Consider the following 18,774-nt stretch of genomic DNA (forward strand, 5'->3'; position numbering starts at 1 on the left):
TTCTCTTCGTCTCATCCATTCTATAGTGGGCCAAAGTGTAATTAGTAATTGCATACAAGAAAAAGTTGTCTCATTTCGTCGTCTTCTCCTTGCCGTTTCCTCCTGTTTTTGTCGAAAACTAAACCATTCACATAGAAAAAGACGGAGAGATGGAAAGAACGACGAGAGAGGGACAAGATGAGTCCTCCGCGCAAGAAAGACCACGTCGTCTCCTCTGCCTCGTTTTCTTCTTGCACACAACGTGCAGAAGAAGAAAACGTTGTTTGTTGGTGTTGGTGTCTTCTCTTCGTCCTTCTCTCCGTCTCTCCTTTCTGTGTACTTTGTATCAAGAAGAGGAAATGAGCGAATGGGAAAAGGCACAGGAGAAGTGAAAATAGGGTTCGTTTGTTGGAGACGTTCCGAATGACATGGTTGACTTTTGATTTTTTAAATTGGATAACACCGGGTATGCAAAGTACAACTAAAAACGTTGAAAAAGAGAAAAATTCCTTAAGTATCTTTTCGAAGAAGACGATCTAAATGAGTGGATGGAATGACTTTTGATTATAACATTTTACCAAAAAATTATTTCGGGGGTTTGAAGTAGGGAGTGGTGTGAAATGTAATTTGTACAGATGACAAAATGCAGATGGATACTGGGAGAACGACACAATGAGAAGTCTCAGGTTCTGATATTTGATTTGTGGATAGCCAAACAGATAAAATAATTTCGTACAATTTAGGAAGAACGGGTTCGGAGATTCATGGTTTTGAAAGTTAGTATTTATTCAATTATGACGTTTCACACAGTTGATTTGGTTTATCATAAATTAAAAACATTTATGTTCTCTGTTTTTTCTAAATTTAAGTGTCTTGAGTAGAGTAAGATGATTTCTGTCAGTACCAACTTTCTGCTTTTATCCACTTGCAGTCCCGATCCCTTTAGCGCAAGCTTTCTCGCTTCATAAACAATTATATGAATACTTTTTTTAAAACAAATTAGTTCAAAACAATTTATTCTGAGAATTCACAAGCATTCAATTGTAGTATTTAGGGCATAATTTCAAAAGCTTCAATTCCCACAAAAATCCATTTTATCGCTCTACTTGGTGTACTTCTCCAAAACCCCATCGTAGTCTAAATCAGATCCGTAATTTTTATTGAGATAGAACATCAGTTTTTTATATGCTTCCGTTCTGTCCTCAACACTAATCGTGTTCTCTCCAATGTATTCGTGGGGATGATCATATTGGTCCCACTTGATCTTATACTTGTCCGTCTTCTCCAAAAATTGCACATTTTTTCTACGTTTTTCGTTCTGAAAGTACATAAATTATATATTATATTTTTAGCTGAAAGGAATACTCACCTGTGAAAAAATAACACATTCTTCCTCGTCGCCTTCGCCATCTTCTGTTTCAAATTGCGTGATATTGACAATATCGGTTATCATCATGATCGTCCTAAAACAACAAGAGTTTAATTTTTGTTTCTTGCTAAAACTTACCAACTGCCATCGGTTTTCTCCAGCAATCGAACTGACAAATCGTCACATATTTTAGTTGTGTGCTCCATAGTCTCCAGCCATTCGGTGAACCCTTTTGAGATATGGCTTTCCTTTGAGAAATCTGTAAAATCATAGTTTGTGATATAATTAAACTGATGCATCTCTACCATAGATTTCGATTTTGCGAATGTATTGCAAATAGATACTCCTTCTCTGCTCATCTAGTAGAGGAAAGTATTTATATAGTGGTCCTTGAACATCAGGAACTGGAAAAATTGTAAAATAACAGTGTTAAACTATAGAACTACTCACGGTACAAAGTTTTGATGTTACTTTTCCGGCTGTTCAAGCTCTGAAATACTTCTTTTCTTGCAACCAACTCTATCACATCCATCAACAGCGCTTTCTCCACGTCTTTCAAAAGACCTTTCATCTGTTGAATTCTAGATTCGAGTGGTCCAGTGACGGCCATAATACTAGCACCTGTTTTGATGCAAATGCTGTTTAGATCCTCGACTGGATCCGTGACGTAATCTCCGGCAGTATCAAGATGACGAAGCTATAAAAGAAACAATGTTATTCATCAAAACATTTCCAACTGACTTGTCGCTGAGCCCATTCATGATACCAAGACTTCAAATCGAACGATGGGAGAGCTCTGAAAAAACAGTTTTTTAGATTTTCGTGATCCTGATAATGTCTAAAGTCAAAAATACCATATCAAAGCAAACATCTTCAGCAAATCAGAAAAATTCACCTTTTGTACAAATCCAACTTTTCAGTTAGAACTTTGAGGCTCTCTTTCAAGTCTTTTTTGAAGAGGCCGAGAGTTTCCAAATAATAATTTGAAAGACATTTGATATCAAACACAAGTTGGTCTGGTGAAATCGCAGACTTGCATTCTTCACATAGTACCACCGAATTATCCTATAACATATGTAATACTGATTAGGACGTTTCACAATAAAACTAACATAGCATATGTAAACTGCCGGACGATGCACCCATCCAGCATCTTTGTGTTGGGTGCAGCATGGCGCTCCCTTCTTCTTACAGTCATCTCCGCCAATTTGGAGTTGAACTGTCAGAACTGTTTTTTCATAAGCTTTGTCAGCAACAATAGGAATGTTTTGAGCTTTATCTTTGCATTCCTTGCAAACAATCGCTCTATACAGCTGGTGGTCTGAAATTATTATCCACGTCACTGAATACGACGTTTTTTTCATCTTACGGAGAGAATTCTCGCGAATTGACAGCATTCTTGACATTTTTTCAAGAAGAACAAATAACCGAGTCTGGTTGACAGCTGAAATTCTGATCTGTTCAAACTTTCAAAAAAAAAAGAGGCGGGATTGGGAAAAACAGTCCAAACGGATTGTCGATATGTGGAAAATTAGCCAATAGGCATTCAGTTGGTGAACAAGCAGAGAAAAGAAAAGTGAAACTTCCAATTCAGAGCGCGAAAAATTTTATGCACCTTCTATTTTTCATTCTTCTGTGCAGACTACTATTCTTCATTTGACATTATAATCTTGAAATTGATAACTAACTAAAAATTGAAAGCAAAGAAAAGGCCGAGCACATGATAAAAATCTTTACCGGCCAAAACGAAAATCTTCAGATGTTCATAAGATGGTCTAAGAAAGAGGAGATGCACTGATCACAAAAAGCAGCGGTTTTTAAACAAACTTTTGCTGAAAGAAATAAAACGAGAAATGTGCGATGTAGATAGATTACGGGTAAGAGCCCAACAATTGAGGCTGAAGACACCGAATGATACTTCTACAGTAGCCAAAACTCCAATACTGGGGAATTCATGAAAAATTAGGACATACTGTTCCGCACACGAGTCATTTTTTCGGAGGAAACGTGAATTCCTAGAGTTTATTGCCTGTTTGAAAAAGAAACAAAGTCAAAGTGAAGAAATGAAAACACTGTTGCCTTTAAAAAGAGGGAGAATTGAGTATAAAAACCCCCGAAGAATATACCATATCAGTGACTCAATCGGGACATTTCACAATGCAGTGAAGTGTGGGGGAACTCATGAAAACGACTAAACCATCACAATGGTGCCCAAAAATGGGTTTAAAAACTCAATAAGCGCCGGGAACAAGCGAACACTAAAAAAAATGTACTAGTCTGGAGGGCAGGGACTCTTGCTAGAAGAGAAACTAGTATGCACTTTTTTCGAATGACGCAGGGACCTTTGGTCCGTTCCCCTATCTTCTTTTTTCATAGACTCCCGTCCCCCTATTGAGTTTCTTTCATTCATCGTTCTCTTTTTTTGGTGAAACGGAAAGACAGAAAAGCGTTTTCTTTTCCAAAGCGCCTGACAGAATTCTAAAGATCCATCTTACCACCGAAAAAGGCTGCATGTGATGTTCGGGCAGGTAAATATGGAAAAACGGACACATCGGAAATACATAAAACGAGAATGATGAAAGAAAAGTTGGTGAAAAAGAATACTTTTTAAAAAACAGAAAAGGAAAAAATGATGCGACAAATTTTGAGTGTGTTGGAAAATGGAATGAAAAACTATAAAAAAAAAAGTTCTGTAGGAATCAAGGTAAAGAAGAACGCAATCGATGGCTGAAACTTTTAATCAGATCATTCAAAGAAAAAAAGCTTAAACTAAACACGTTATTAGCTTAAAATTACAAGGTTGCTCGCCATGAAGGTGTCCAATTTATATCCGCGAGTGAGTACAAAACCGCAAGCCGAGGAAAGTTGACTTCTAGTTTCAAAGCGATGAAGCTTTCACACCCCTTTTTGTGAAATGATCATTATTCTCGACGAAGTTAAGCGAAAAAGGTGGGGGACAGAAAGAAAGATGCCGAAAGGGTTTAGGACGCTGGAATTCACGGGAACAGAAGTAAGAAAACATATCGCTGGGTGTCCCTACAAGGTTTTACAAGATTCAGCGGAATAATCCTAGTTCACGTCAGCACAAAAACTGAAAAACAACTAAAAGGGGAAATGGAAAAGCATATGGGGCATAATTTGCCATTGAACATTAAAATAGCAACGCGGAATCTAGGGATGAAACGTAAGAAAAAAAGAACAATAAGAAAAAACTCTTGGCTTCCGTGATCAGTTCTCCAATTGAAGCAACAAAAAAAGTACGAACTGAATACCACCGGAAAGGAGAGAATGTGGAAAAAGAACCTGGAAAGAACTGAAGGACTCCGCTCTTCTATCTTCTTCTCATTTCATAGACTCCGTCCCCTATCGAGTTCCTCACATTCATCATTCTCGTTTTGGTAAAAAATGTGCGAAGTTCTCAGAGTTCAAAAAATCCATGCTACAACGGACGAAGAAGAGTCAAACAGAGAATAATATTGGAACCGTTGAGTTATTAGGATTTGAAAACTTGGAAATTTTCGAGAAGCCTAGATTTTTGTGGAGTTTATGTATTGTCGTACTGCAGTCACTACAGTTTCACTTAGGTGATTTGAAACGAAAAAACATATTTGTTTCAGAACTAAAAGAATGTTTGTTTTTTAGGTGTCGAACTCATAAGGGAACTCTTTTGAAGATTTTTCAAATGCAATTAAGACTATTATCTATTTTTTGGGCATAACGTTCTCATGGGCAAATTTTAAAAACAAAAAACTGTTCATTCTAGACAGATGGCATCGTTGCCTTGATATCTGTTTGATAAAAACATATTCCGAGACAGCAGGACCATGCACCTGGAATATAGGGTTTGGTGGCTCATTTTTCTTTCCTGCTCTATCCGGTTTCTCATCTTCTCAACAATGATTGACAATAATGACGTCGGACTGCTTTTTTCCCACTTGGCAATGCAGTACTCCCAAAAATTAATTTAGTTTCACTATCATTCATTAAAAGAAGCCAATTTGAATTAAAGCTAGTAAAAATAAGAAGGCAATTTACTCTCCTAGGAACATCAAAAACCAATAAAATTTCCAAACTATTATTATTATTATTTGAATTCTGGAACGTCAATCTGCTGAAGAACATCCATTCCGAATGTGTTGTGGAAAGCCCGCTGCGCCCAATAGAACACTTCTTCAAATGCTCTTTTCGTATTCTTTATTTCAATTGTCCGTGGGCTATCGGAAATTCCTCCATATTGGTAAAAATAGTTAATTTTCTCTTCTTCGTCGTCCACTCAAATCTTTCCGATATTTCATAAGCATATCCCGGAAAAAGGTTACCAAACATTCAGTGTGATACATAATGTACCCATGGGGGTTGGTGACTCTACATGCTCACACAGAGGAATTCCAGTTTTCCGAAAAAAACATGTAATTGGTACTTGAACTAAGGGTTTTCAGCTTACCCAACAGAAGTATGTAGCTGGGCGATATACCACAGCGGCGTCTCTGTGCTCGAGTCGTCGAGCGATGGTCTGAACAGGATTTTCCTCCAGAGCTCCAACACTTGGGGTGCGACAATTTTCACAGAATGCCGAGTGACGGTGGTCTGAAATTAAATATTAAATATTGAATAAAAAAAGGTGAAATTTCTAATTAAATGATTTGGAGCGTTGATTCTAGCCATTTTGACTAGCACAAGTGCACGAGTGACGTATGTATCTCGAATTATGTTTATGAGCTCAATCCAGAATATCTGTGATCATAATCAAAAAAGCGGTAGAAAAAGATAATCTCATCAACTTAAAAGTTCACTGTTTGTGGTGGAAAACTCAATGAGTGCCAGGAACAAGAAGATACAGAAAATGTTTTGAGCGCTTGGACCCATGCTCCTCTTCTCTTGTCTTCTTCTTTTTTTGACGAATGTACAGAAAGAACATGCACTTCTCAGTCTGGTGAGTGAGGATTCTTGCTCCAAAAAAACTTTTTCCTCAGCCCGGTGCCTGTTCGCCTTGGTATGTCTCGGTTCCCAAAGGGAATATCAAAAAGCTACTAACTGACAAAATGTAGCTTACATTAATGTTCATAGAATACTTCATTAGGTGAAAAAGTTTTTACTGCTTTAAAGATAGCCAGGATAGGATGCTTTGAACCATTGCTACTGGGTGCGCCTCTATTACAAGTTTTACGGTAAAAAAATTTAAAAATTGTTTTCACTTATTGTACTACATATTTAAAAAATGACAAATAAACAAATAAATATTATACTTCAAAGGGGGTTTTAAGGGAAATAAGGGGAAGATTATCGGAACAAATTTTGTCTGTCAAACTTCAAATCAGATATATAGTCACGAAAATAAAAAAATAGTTAATAGCGAATGAATGTTGGGAACATGATTGAATCAAGCAAATCGAAGAGCCAGGAAAAAAATCAACCAAAACGGATTCTGTTTTTGTGTAACATGGCCTGAAGGCCTATGCTTGAGCCAGTCAGAGATTGTCTCTGAAATCGTATATTTCAGTGATCTTTGATCTTCATTTTCCCCATATTCTTCAACTTTTCAATAACCAATTTCAGATTTTCACTTTCTACTTTCCATCTTCACCAATTTCCCTGAACATTGGTATCTCCCGCTAACGTTCTTCGCAATTTTGTTGACAGCAGTGTAAACCGTCAGACGGCGCCCCTGCACTCTGAAGGTCGTTCGTTCTCAGCCCCTCTCTAATACACTTTCTTGCAAACTAAATTACACACACACGCGCGATACGTTAGGAAAAAGACGAGAGAACGACGAGAGATAAACACGTTGTCTCTTCTTCGTCTCGTGTTCTTGACCAAATGCGGTAGCGAAAAGATATGTCGTTCAAAAAGAAGTCGTTTTGCCTCTCCGCTTTTTCCCCCTCTCCAAATACATACGCAAAATTGGGTGTGTGCGAAACGAGAGAAATGACAAAGTGTCAGGAAAGAGTGCAACTAATAATAATGTAACTCGACGTATTCCATTTTTTCAGCAAATTGAAAACAACGTTTAATACAAAACAGAAGACATATTTTTATAAAATTAAATCAATTATGGGGCTATTCATATGTGAAAAAAAAACATATTTCCCAATATTCATTTACCTAAAAGAAACTGCAAAAAACGAAAAAAAAAAACTATCTTTCCCAAGAAATGTAGTAAAGGGAACACTTATTTCGGACTTGGATAGCACCATTATAAGTGCATGAATTCATCAATGCAATCTAGTTTTTCGCAATTCAGATCATTTTTCGAGTTTCGAAAACTTTTCTGGTAATTGAAATAAAACAATAATGATGTTTTCACAATTTATTATTTTTCCTGTTTCGGCCATGAACTTGGACAGTGATATTAAAGAAGTTTCAAAAATAAAAGAGGGGCTGGCCTCGTCAGCAAGTTACCCCTCTTTTTTTCGAAAAAGTAATAGTAATGTTTCATTTTTCATGTTTTCCCATTTTTGTAGAGAAGCTAGAGTATTCTCAAGAAATTCCTTTTTTTCCAGCTTTACAAGGCGAAATTGTTGGGAAAAATACTTTGAACTGTTGTTTTTTTGGTTTCTTCAATATGGAAAAGGTATTTTTTGATATTTTCACAAACCAATACATGGTACGCTTTTGATATAGCCCATGGAACCAGAGGGAATTGAGAATGTGCTGGAAGAATCGACTTGGAATCTGACCACATCTTCATTTCATCCTTTTTTCGTGAACGCTGCAAATTGGGTAGTCGAAATGGTATGGGAGCAGTTGGTTTCTCTGAAAATTAAATTATATGAATAGCAATTTCACTGAAATTCAACCGAGATTTTAGACAAAGTAAATATACTTGTATTTACAGTACTGGCCATAAAGAATGCGAAACTTGCAGTTGAAAATGTTCAACTTTGTGACTGTGACACGGCCTCCCTGATAGTCTCACAATATTAAAAAAATAAAAAAATAAATCATGTGGTTATTTCAAATTACACAAGAGAAATGTGAGTATGGCCAAGAAATGTGCGTTTCCAAGAATCTTTGAATGGGCCATATTCTACACACACACGCACACAGATGAGGTCAAATAGAGAGGATCCCAGCAGCGCAGAATCAATAAAAAGTGTGTGTGTCCGTTCAAAGTGAAAAATTAAATATAGGAAAAAAGAAAATCCGGAAAGGAAATTTTGGTAAACGCGTCACAGGCACGCCAAGTCAACTCTATCTGTGTGTCTGTCTGTCCAGATTTCTTGGAAATTGCGGAGAATGTGACAGAATATATGATTTTTCTGATTGAAACCATAAGAACATCGTCTATTGATCGAACAATAACTCCATATTATGAAGTTATCCGACAATTATTGCAGCTAGCATAGCCAAAACACGCAAACGGTCGGTTTTTGGAAAAAATTGATAATTTGAACTTACGATAAGAATTTGTAGACATCAAGTTAGATTTTTACCATTCTCTGTGAACTTCGGACAATGCGCCAAGGAATCCCTGTTTCTGACACACATTTTCTGATCGAGCGTTTCCAGGAGTCGTTTTCTGTCATCGGAGTTGTGGTTAGTTTCCAATCTTTTAGAAAACCATTTTTGCTGCTTAACATCTGACAAGCGCATCCGGCCATGTCATCTAATTCAGGGAAACAATTGCCATTTCTGAAATAATGGAGTTTGCATTTTGAAGAACACGATTCTAGGAATAAAACAACTTACAAAGTGGTTTTCAGGCCATTTTCTGTTTTTTTAAGAACGCCGAACCATCAAAAACTTTTTATGATTTGTTGATTCATCTGATTTCTCTTTCTTCATATTTGCAGTGAACTGAGAACCTGAAAATTGATATTTTGAAAGATAAAATGCATGAAAAACCACAACTCTAGCCTTGGGAACGAGAAGAAAGAACGATACTTGCAAAAATGATTGATTCTCGAAAAGGCAGCGTAAAAATCCGTTGTAATATGATTTTTCATAAATTTTCCTGTTGTATTTCAATAAAAATGATCTAAATAAATTTTTTGTACGTGTTTTTATGAAAAATACTTAGGAATATCATTTAAAACTGTGAAAAACTGAAGAAAAAAATGCACAAGACTCGCCGGCCGAGGAGGAGGGAAAGTGCGCTCCATTGAGATTTCTCTTCTTTTTAGAGGAAATGATAATTATTAAACTATAATTGAAGCTACGTGACGTATTTTTTGAAAAAAAAGTCATGAAATGATCAGCAAAAAATTAGCTTTCTTTTGAATGGTTTGAATAAAAATTCCATTTTTTATTTATTGGAATATTCTCAAATTAATGATTTTCTAAATGGAATGGTGTTGAAAAAAATTGTTATCACTTTTTTTTCCTTTCAGGATTTTGCTTTTTTCTCTATAACGTTTTTCTCAATTTTTTCTAAACTCATCAAACAAAACAACAATTTTTCAGCTTGTTAAAAATACATTCATAATGTACCACCCGGCTGCCCCCCTTCCATTTGCTATCAACTATGAAAAGTCAGGAGAAACTGAGTGCCCGCATTGCTGAAACAAGATTGAAGTGGTAAGTTTTGACTATAGTTTCACAAACAATAATTCAATAATTACAGGATACTTTGAAAATGTGCCGAGTCAAACATCTCATCTTTCCCAATAGAAATTCGTGGCCACATTTCCATTCGTGGTACCATTTTGACTGCTTCTTCGACCACATCAATGATGATATTTACTTCACCAAAATCAGTGGAATCGATTCGCTACCTTGGAAACATCAAAACTTGCTCCAGACTCGAATCAAGCAATTTAGAGATTTCACCGAACAAGAATTCATCGTTTACCACAGTGTGATGGAGCTCTCTTCTTTGAATGTGCAGAGGTCAAAATCAAATGGAGAAAAGTGTCAGAAATGTTTGACTAACTTCGCAAGAGGAGAGATCAGAGTCGTTTCAAGACTACAAGTTCTACACTTCAAATGCCACGTCAATGTCTTCAGTAAAATTGAAGGGCAACTAGAAGATATTCCCGGCTGGGACAAATTCGGAAAGGAGGCGAGAAAGCTCATCATGGCAGATTACGCCGCGATTGGTGATTCGAAGAAGCCAAACAAAAAGACACTAAAAGAAAATGGACTCAAAACAGCAGCACGACCATTGTCTGATGACACTGACGAGGATGAAATTCAAATAACCAGTGTCAATGGTCCTTGCTCATCAATGAACTTCAAGAAAAAACGTCCAGCTGCCAAGGAAATTGACGGAAGGGAAGAAGAAAAGAAAAGAAGGAAACTGGACGAGGCAGCTAAAAAAGCACAACATTTTGAACGCCGTATGGAGGTATGTTGAGTTTAAACGCTTTTCATTCGGAAAGATTTTTTCAATTTTTCCTGTAGAATAAACAGGAGAGTGAGAGAGTTTAGGGAAAGAAAAAACATTGTTTGGCGCAACTAGGTTAACAGTTTGACGGGATGAAGGAAGTTGGTGAAGAGGCAATGCTGAAGGCAAGAAACTGTGCCGGCGAGAAAACGCAAGGCGACATGACAAAGCCATTTCTCCCTGAAACCGAATAATTTCAGTGCATCATAACGAAATTCTGAAGCTTTTCACTTCACTATCAAATTCAGTCATTTTTCACTGAAAACATCCAAAGTTGTTAACCTTTCGAGCGGTACTGCGTTTAGGAAAAACGAGAGAATAAAAGAGCCGAGAGAAAGAGAGATTATTATCGTTTGGCTCTTCTTGGTGATAGCTTGGCTAAGTGAAAGAAATTGGCGGCGGTGCTATGATAAATACGAGAGAGTGTGTCGGCAAAGAGACTCAAGACGACGAGACGACAAAATTTTGTGGGTCAAATTGAGCGATAATTTAGTGGTTGAGAGTACGTTTGTTGCCGTGTTGCTCGGTTGAAACGGGTCGCACACATGCAATAATGTTTGGACAAAATAGTAGCTAGAAACTAACTATTTTTTATATCAGAAATTATTTTCAGGCTCAAGTCAACCGACTCTTCGAGTGCCGTCAATTTCTCAAGAAGCTATCGGATTCAGAGATATTGGAGCTATTCTCCAAAAACTCTCAAGAAATTTCTGGAGAGGAGCAACGCCAAGAATCACAACTTATTGATCGGCTTGCGGATTATATTGTGTTCGGAGTGCCGACCGCTTGTTCAAACTGCTCCAACGGGTACATTGTGTACAACTCAACTCGTCAGACGTATGCGTGCACTGGATACGTAACACCATACACAAAATGTCTTTTTGAATCGAAGAACCCAGTGAGAAACGCTTTCAAGGCTACTGATTGTTTTCGGCATAAATGCTCTCCGAATATTTGTTTCAAATCATTATCGGAACGTCTTTATTTTGATGAAGAAAAAGACGATGACGTTTCTGAACAGAAAAATGATAAGCCGCTTATGTACGCAGCTGAAGTGTTCGATTTGAATAATGAGGTCCCAACAACCACTAACGAGGATTCTAACACTCATTTCCTCAAAAAAGGAACCCTGGTGGATGGAAAATTCGAGTTTGCCAAAACAACTCATGTGTTCAAGAATGAAGTCGATGAAGCTCTCTACCAAGCGACGCTCTCATTGACTGATGTCACCGAAAACAAAAACTCGTATTACAAAATTCAGTTGTTGAAGGATGATGATCACGAGCGCTACTATTTATTCAGTTCATGGGGACGAGTGGGTACCAATGTTGGCAACCACAAGTATCAGTCCTATTTCAAGAAAAATGAGGCGGTGGAGGACTTCAAGAAGATTTTCAACGAGAAGACGAAAAATAACTGGGAGAGTAGAGGAGATTTTCAGAAAATGCCTGGAGCATTCGGTTATGTCGAAACGGATTATTCGGAATTTGTGAGTCGAACATTTAAATTATTATTATGATTCTTAGTTTCACTCAATTTTCAGGCTCAAATCGCTCCCGGAACCAAAACCAAGCTCCCTAAACGAGTCAAAAAGGTCGTCATGTCGATCTTCAACTTTGAAAATATGATTTCCGAATTGATGTCATTCAAGATAGATGTCAAAAGGATGCCACTCGGACGTCTTTCCCGAAATCAAATTCATTCGGCATTTTCGGTTCTCGGTGAGTTCATGGGATTTATCTTCAATGAGCCGGTGGATGAAATGAAAATCCTTGATTGCACCAACAAATTCTACACCATCATTCCTCACAACTTTGGGATGGAAGTGCCGGAGCCGATTGACAGTTACGAGAAGGTCGATGAGAAGATTAATATGCTGCACGCACTTCTGGATATCAAATTCGTTTATGATCAAATCTGTGAAAAAGATACAATGAGTGTCCTTGGCGTAGATCCGGTGGATTCAAATTATCAAAGGTTAAGATGTTCAATGACGGTAAGACAATTTTTTTTTGAAAACTAGATAATTCTGATTTTTTTTTCAGCCTCTCGACAAAAACTCTTTCGATTACGAGTTGATTAAAGAGTATATGAAGAATACTCAAGGATCGACTCATGATGTGAACTGTGATCTGATTGATGTAAGATTTTTAGTCTAAAAATTCTTCAAGTATGAGTGAAATTAAGATTCTCGAAATCAATCGACAGTGGGAGTCCACAAAATTCAAGAAAGAAATCGGAAACCGACGTCTTCTCTGGCATGGTTCTGGCCTGATGAACTTGGCTGGAATCCTCGGTCAAGGCCTTCGAATTTCTCCTCCAGAAGCCCCAGCAACCGGATACATGTTTGGAAAAGGAGTTTATTTTGCCGACATGTTCAGTAAAAGTTTATTTTACTGCCGAGCAAACGCTCAGGATGAGGCATACCTGCTGCTGTGCGATGTAGCACTCGGAAATATGGACCTGAGGATGCAAGCGACAGACATGTCAAAGGACACACTTCTAGAAGGGACTAACTCGGTTAAAGGTTAGATTCGGTAAATTAAATCGACTAAGAATCAGATTTTTAGGTGTTGGCCGGGAATGTCCTGATCAAAATGATAACTTCATTCATTTCGAAGAAGTCGTGATCCCAAAAGGCAAAAGGGTCCAACAAATTCGAGGAATCATAGACGTCGACTACTTTCTCCTATACAATGAGTATGTTTACCAACAATTCGACGATTTTTTTTAGTAATTATCAATATTTTCAGATACATTGTATACGACGTGGACCAAATTCAAATCAAATATCTGGTTCGTGTCAAAGTGCATCGCGCTGAACATTTATAGAATTTTAAATCAAAGTTTTTAAATGTTTTAATTTCATATTTATTCTTTTGCTTGTTTTGTTGTTTTTATTTGAATTTTTATTACTCTCCTGCTAGTTTTGTCTTCCCATGACTCTTTCCATCTCATTGCTGCCAAGTCTCAAATTCCCGCAATACAAACTGTTTTCTGCCGGTATCAATAAATTTCTTTCTACTTGTTATTGTTTCTAAGAATTGAAGTAGTTTTTTTGAAAAATATACCATCATTTACAAGCAATTAACAATTTAAAATTTCTTGGGGCAATTTGTAGTGGGCACAAAGGAGGCTTTATCCCTAAAATATACTTATAGGGTGTAAAGTGACGAAAGTGGACGGATGCTATGGAATGAATGAATGTAAAGAGTGAAATTGTGAGAAAGAGAGACAGAGAGAGAGAGAGAGAGAAAAAATTAAAATAAAAAATAACATGTAATTTCGGCAAAATCTGAAGAAAACTTCTCTCAAATTACGTATTTTCGTTTACAACCTATTTCCAATTTCAACCCCCAACTTCCGTTTTTAAAAGTATAATTCCGATTTTTGAATTTCAATTTTCGTTTTCGGATATTTACTTCGGACTTCCGCTTTGATAAAAAACTTATTGTTAGTTCCACACGCTTTTATTCAAGATCTCTTTACATTTTTCCAATTTTATTACCAATAATCATTCACAGAATAAAAGAAAATTAAATGCTAAAATACAATATATTATCGTTCATACCATTTCTTGCGGAGCACAACATCTCGATTAGCAGAGAGTTCTGTTGTCTCGAAAATTTTTACAAGTAGAACTTCAAACGCATCCGTTATTTTAGCGGCAAATGTCGGAACTCCAGGTTGACCTCTCAAATGAATATCGTAATACACGTTATCATGTATATCTTCGTGTTTTGTCATCTCCACAGTATCCCCGACCTGAAAAAAAAATATATATATGCATTTTAAAACAACTTTGGAAAGTTAGACTTACACATTTGAAAAGTAGCGAGTTTCGTGGGAGAATATCATTGTTGGAGCGACGTCTTTCGATTTGAAGAACAGATATCGACGTCCTTGTTGTGATGAGGATGTTCCTAAAACTATTTATTTCAGAGACTATTGATTACAGACTTGTAAAAAAATCGGGCATGTCGGGGCTGAACAATCTCTCGTTCCTGATTCAAAAATAGGAGCTAATTTTTCATCAATATTTTGGAAAATGTTCGAAAATGTAGAGAAAAAGTGCATACAAGGGAACCCCAAGCACTTGCAAGTTTGAATTTGATGAAACTTTGATGGGAGGTCAAGGACCCCTCCAATAGAGCTCTCACAAAATATTGGAATTCGCCCGACACTCTGCTCTGAGTTAAGGACTCGCAAAGTTTGGGTCAGATTTAACACAGTAAACCTCATTTCCTCATTTCTCAACGGGGAAGGGATCGACCCCATACAAAGCATTTTGGTTTTTTTGGTTTTTCTGGGTGGACTAGATTCATCATTATTTGAACGCTTTTTGGTGATTTTTTATATTGTTCCGTACTTATTTTACCATGAAATTTCATTATTTGAAGTTTTGGAAAAATTATTTTTTGGCCGAAATTTTCAAAGTTCCTCACCATTTGGGTGCCAATTTTATACAAAACAAATCATCAAAATAACGCTTGGGAATCGTCAAGGACAGTACCCATGATCCCATAACCTATTAGAGAGACATGAGAAGTGAATTTTTAATCATTCTTCGGCCCTTCCATCCCAACGCACATCTCCTTGGCCAGTCGAAAACGTGGAAAAAGGAGGGGACATTTTGGGAACTGTAGAGATGTGAGGAAATGAAGTTTACTGTGTTAAATCTGACCCAAACATTGAGAGCCTTTCTCACATTTCAGAGCAGAGTGCCGGGCGGATTCCAATATTTTGTGAGAGCTCTATTGTAGGGGTCCTTGACCTCCCACCAAAGTTTCATCAAATCTCAAACTCGCAAGTGCTTGGGGTTCCCTTGTTGAATTATCTTACATGTATTCGCCTTGCGACTTATGTTTGAATTTTTGTCAAAAACTAGACCTTTTCCAGAAAAAATTTCAAAAAATTTAAGCATTGGTCCAAAACGGCTCGAACTGGGCCGGGTAGTCGGCCGTGTGAAAAGTCTCGATAATTATAATCACTCACCAGTTCTCATCCTCTTTATGAAGAAACCGACAGGATACATTGTATCGAATCAGTGTCAACTCTCTGATTTTATATAAAAATAGAAGAAACTCGAAGGCCAAGTCTTGTTGCGACGCATGTGCTAAAAACCGATTAATTCTTAATGGTTCCCATATTGAACTTATACCTTCGAGCACAACTTTTCTTAATGTTGTAAGTTCCACTTTTTTAGTGAACGTATTATAAATAGGATAAAAATCAGAGGCATTGTGTTTTTCTCGTGGAAGAGTTACTGAAAATTTTCAATTATTGAGATAAATTTTTTTAAACTCACTAAGATCATCAGAGAGTTGTATTTTCTTAGCTTTATCAATGAGTTCCTTCCATTCATTTGTTTCGGTTGCCATCTTATTGTCTTCCTTTTTCAACAAATTTTCAATCTGGATGATGAGGAGTTCAAACTCCATGAGTTCTCTTTTGAACCGAAGATCAATGTAGTCCAGAGCTTTGAGTTTGTTATTGAAGATATCTTTACAATCCATGTAGGGGTTTGTTTTATTTCTTTCCCATCCTTTATCCATGTATGTGATCTGTAATTTCAGTACATGAAATGTTAGACTCTAAAAAAAAGTCACCTTCTCCTCGACAAGTTTATATCCTGCTGAGAAAGATAATCGAAATCTGGAAACATGAAATTTTGGCTATTGAGAACTTGTTTCGCATCATGGTATAGTAACAGAGTTGCAACGGGCCGGGACGAAATTTCAGTGAATTTTTTATTGGTTTTTTAATGAAAAATGCAAATTTTTTACTATGATTTTGAATTTTTACAAAAACTCTAATCTACAGTAGATTTTTGACTATTTCTTAGAAAAAATTCAAAAACATTGTGAAAACATTGTACACATTTTTTGAATACAGGCCGACCGGGCCAAGCCGGGTCGAGATTTTGCAAGTGTTTTGGATCTCCCTCTCTATTTTAAAAACTCACTCTTCGTGTGGCGCTTGACATTCTTTTACTTCTCGGATCTTCTTTTTCACAAGTGCAATCGAGTCACGCAACGTTCTGCGGTAGTAATCGACCAGAAAATTGATATCGTAGCACTTGTGACCTTGATGCTCCTCAATCCAACATTGGTGACAGATAAATTTGGATTCGTCCTGCAATAGAATGTGATCTCATGCAAGAACTAGCATAGACTCCTAAAAATTGAAAAGGTGACTTACCCAGCAAACGTAAAGATGCATTTGATATGCACCAGATTGGTCTCTATGCTTGAGGCACGGAGATGACGAGTTCTGAAATTATGAAATGACTCTCATAATTGCTCATAATTTTTGTTTTCGTTTACCTCACGAGCACCTTCAATTACAGGCGGAGATTGGGCCATGTCCTTAAGTTTTTGGATGACACACTCCTCCTCCTCTTCGTCATCGGAATCTGAAGAAAAATATTAGAAAGATAAAAAGCAATTGTAAAAAATCAAAATCTCTAAAGGTGGTCATAAATTTGTTTCCTAAGTTTTTTTTACGGAAATCTTTTTTCCACTCAAATCTGCATTTGAAAAAAAGAGGGCCTCAAGGCAAAAAAGATGGCTCCTGGCGGAAATGAAACTCATGTCTTAGCAGGCGAGGATTAAGACGACAACCGTCTGCGCTACGCGGCCAAGAAAAAGAGAAAGAGAGAGCGAGAGAGAGAACACAACCACCCAGAACTGCAATAGGAGCGGGCGCCTTCCCATCACATCTTGTGCCCTCCGTTTCTTGCTAGTAGATTAAATACAAGCCTCCCCCTTCCCTTTTGCTAGAATCGAAAAGAAAACTCACAGGAAGGGCATTTCCGTTTTAAATATCTGCGATACAACGCCATTTTGAATTGAACTTGAAGAACGAGCTGAAATGAGAAATGAGAAATAAGAAATTGTTAACAAATAAAATAAGAAATAAGGTAAAGATGACATTTAACGAAAAATGCGGTTCTCGAGAAAGATATTCGCCCCGATCAGCCTCTGGAAGAAGAGAATACGCAAGAGATGCATTCCGTCGTCTAGTGAGTGGGGGCCCCCATTCTCTTCTGCCAATATTTTTTTCTGTTGGGCCCTTACATCCTAACACACACACGCGCACACATCCAAGCTTTTTTTTGAAAAAAAAAACAACCACGCAGCCTTTTGCGCATTTCTAAATGCATAGAGATCAAAACATTATCAAACTTTTTGCCAAAAAAAAGGCTTATCGTTTTTATTATCAAGGGGAAACATAGGTGTTTGTTACTAGCACTACTTTGGTTGACCTAATTTCTGAACTAATGAACATCTTTACGCTACAAACTCCAAAAACGACTGACTATAGAAGGAAAAAAACAAAAATGAAAGGCAAAGCGAAAAGTGAATGGAAAAGGAAATGCGACGAAACATTAAATATATTTTTTCGCCCTCCGTATGGTGGGAAAGACTGTTCGCATGTATTATATTGAAAAAAATGGTTTATTTGTTTAACATTTTCCAGATCACAAAAACAAAGAGAGTAGCTCAAAAATATGAATGTTTATGAAAATGTAATGATCAAAAATCAAGCAGCATGCTCAAGCATTTCCAAATTATCCTACACTAGAAAAAAAATTTTTACTTTTATACCCACTAGTAACGGAAAAAAATGTCAAGGTCAGGTCCGAGAGAGGGAAAATTCGAAAATAAACCAAACCAAAAACTGCTTTTGTGCCATAGTGTCATTATCCGCCCACATTTTGAAAGCCTCATGCACTAATCAAATGTGCGTATTTTATGACGGAATAAATTGGAATATCTTGAGATAGGTTTTCGTTTTTTTGTTAAAGATTTATGTGCTTCTATTCTGAGAATAAGACCAGAAAACAAAAAATAATATAAACATTTATGATTTGTAATCGGAATAGAAGTTTTATTGTTTTTAACTTAAAGAGACGAACAAAGTCAAGGTAAGATTTGATCAAAGAACACCATTTTTGTTCACTATGTCGCTCGAATATCTTATCTCGCTCGTCACATCAAAGAACCATTTCGGATGTTCAATCTGATCTTCAATCGGGCAGTTTCTATGAATAAATATACTTATAAAAGTATTTTTATACCAGCCTGGCTGCCGCGCC

General features: G+C 37.0%; 3 protein-coding genes across 3 annotated transcripts; 1 reads left to right on the plus strand and 2 right to left on the minus strand.

Annotated features, from left to right (window-relative positions):
- Positions 1-1,081: 1,081 nt before the first annotated feature.
- GCK72_022104 (uncharacterized protein) lies at positions 1,082-2,754 on the minus strand (the record flags this gene model as incomplete). Its single annotated transcript, XM_003106998.2, has 9 exons — positions 1,082-1,297; positions 1,349-1,442; positions 1,487-1,607; positions 1,654-1,752; positions 1,799-2,045; positions 2,090-2,144; positions 2,244-2,413; positions 2,461-2,669; positions 2,718-2,754. 9 exons carry the CDS (start codon positions 2,752-2,754, stop codon positions 1,082-1,084), a joined length of 1,248 nt encoding a protein of 415 aa, XP_003107046.2.
- A 7,169-nt stretch (positions 2,755-9,923) lies between these two features.
- GCK72_022105 (uncharacterized protein) lies at positions 9,924-13,505 on the plus strand (the record flags this gene model as incomplete). Its single annotated transcript, XM_053734656.1, has 7 exons — positions 9,924-10,634; positions 11,287-12,162; positions 12,217-12,669; positions 12,719-12,814; positions 12,861-13,200; positions 13,244-13,373; positions 13,427-13,505. 7 exons carry the CDS (start codon positions 9,924-9,926, stop codon positions 13,503-13,505), a joined length of 2,685 nt encoding a protein of 894 aa, XP_053578222.1.
- Positions 13,506-14,231: 726 nt separating this feature from the next.
- GCK72_022106 (uncharacterized protein) lies at positions 14,232-17,038 on the minus strand (the record flags this gene model as incomplete). Its single annotated transcript, XM_053734657.1, has 9 exons — positions 14,232-14,438; positions 14,494-14,596; positions 15,669-15,789; positions 15,835-15,939; positions 15,982-16,237; positions 16,283-16,328; positions 16,639-16,808; positions 16,875-16,946; positions 17,000-17,038. 9 exons carry the CDS (start codon positions 17,036-17,038, stop codon positions 14,232-14,234), a joined length of 1,119 nt encoding a protein of 372 aa, XP_053578223.1.
- Between the last annotated feature and the right edge of the window lie 1,736 nt (positions 17,039-18,774).

Source organism: Caenorhabditis remanei, chromosome X (assembly GCF_010183535.1).
Source record: "Caenorhabditis remanei strain PX506 chromosome X, whole genome shotgun sequence".
NCBI lineage: Eukaryota > Metazoa > Nematoda > Chromadorea > Rhabditida > Rhabditidae > Caenorhabditis > Caenorhabditis remanei.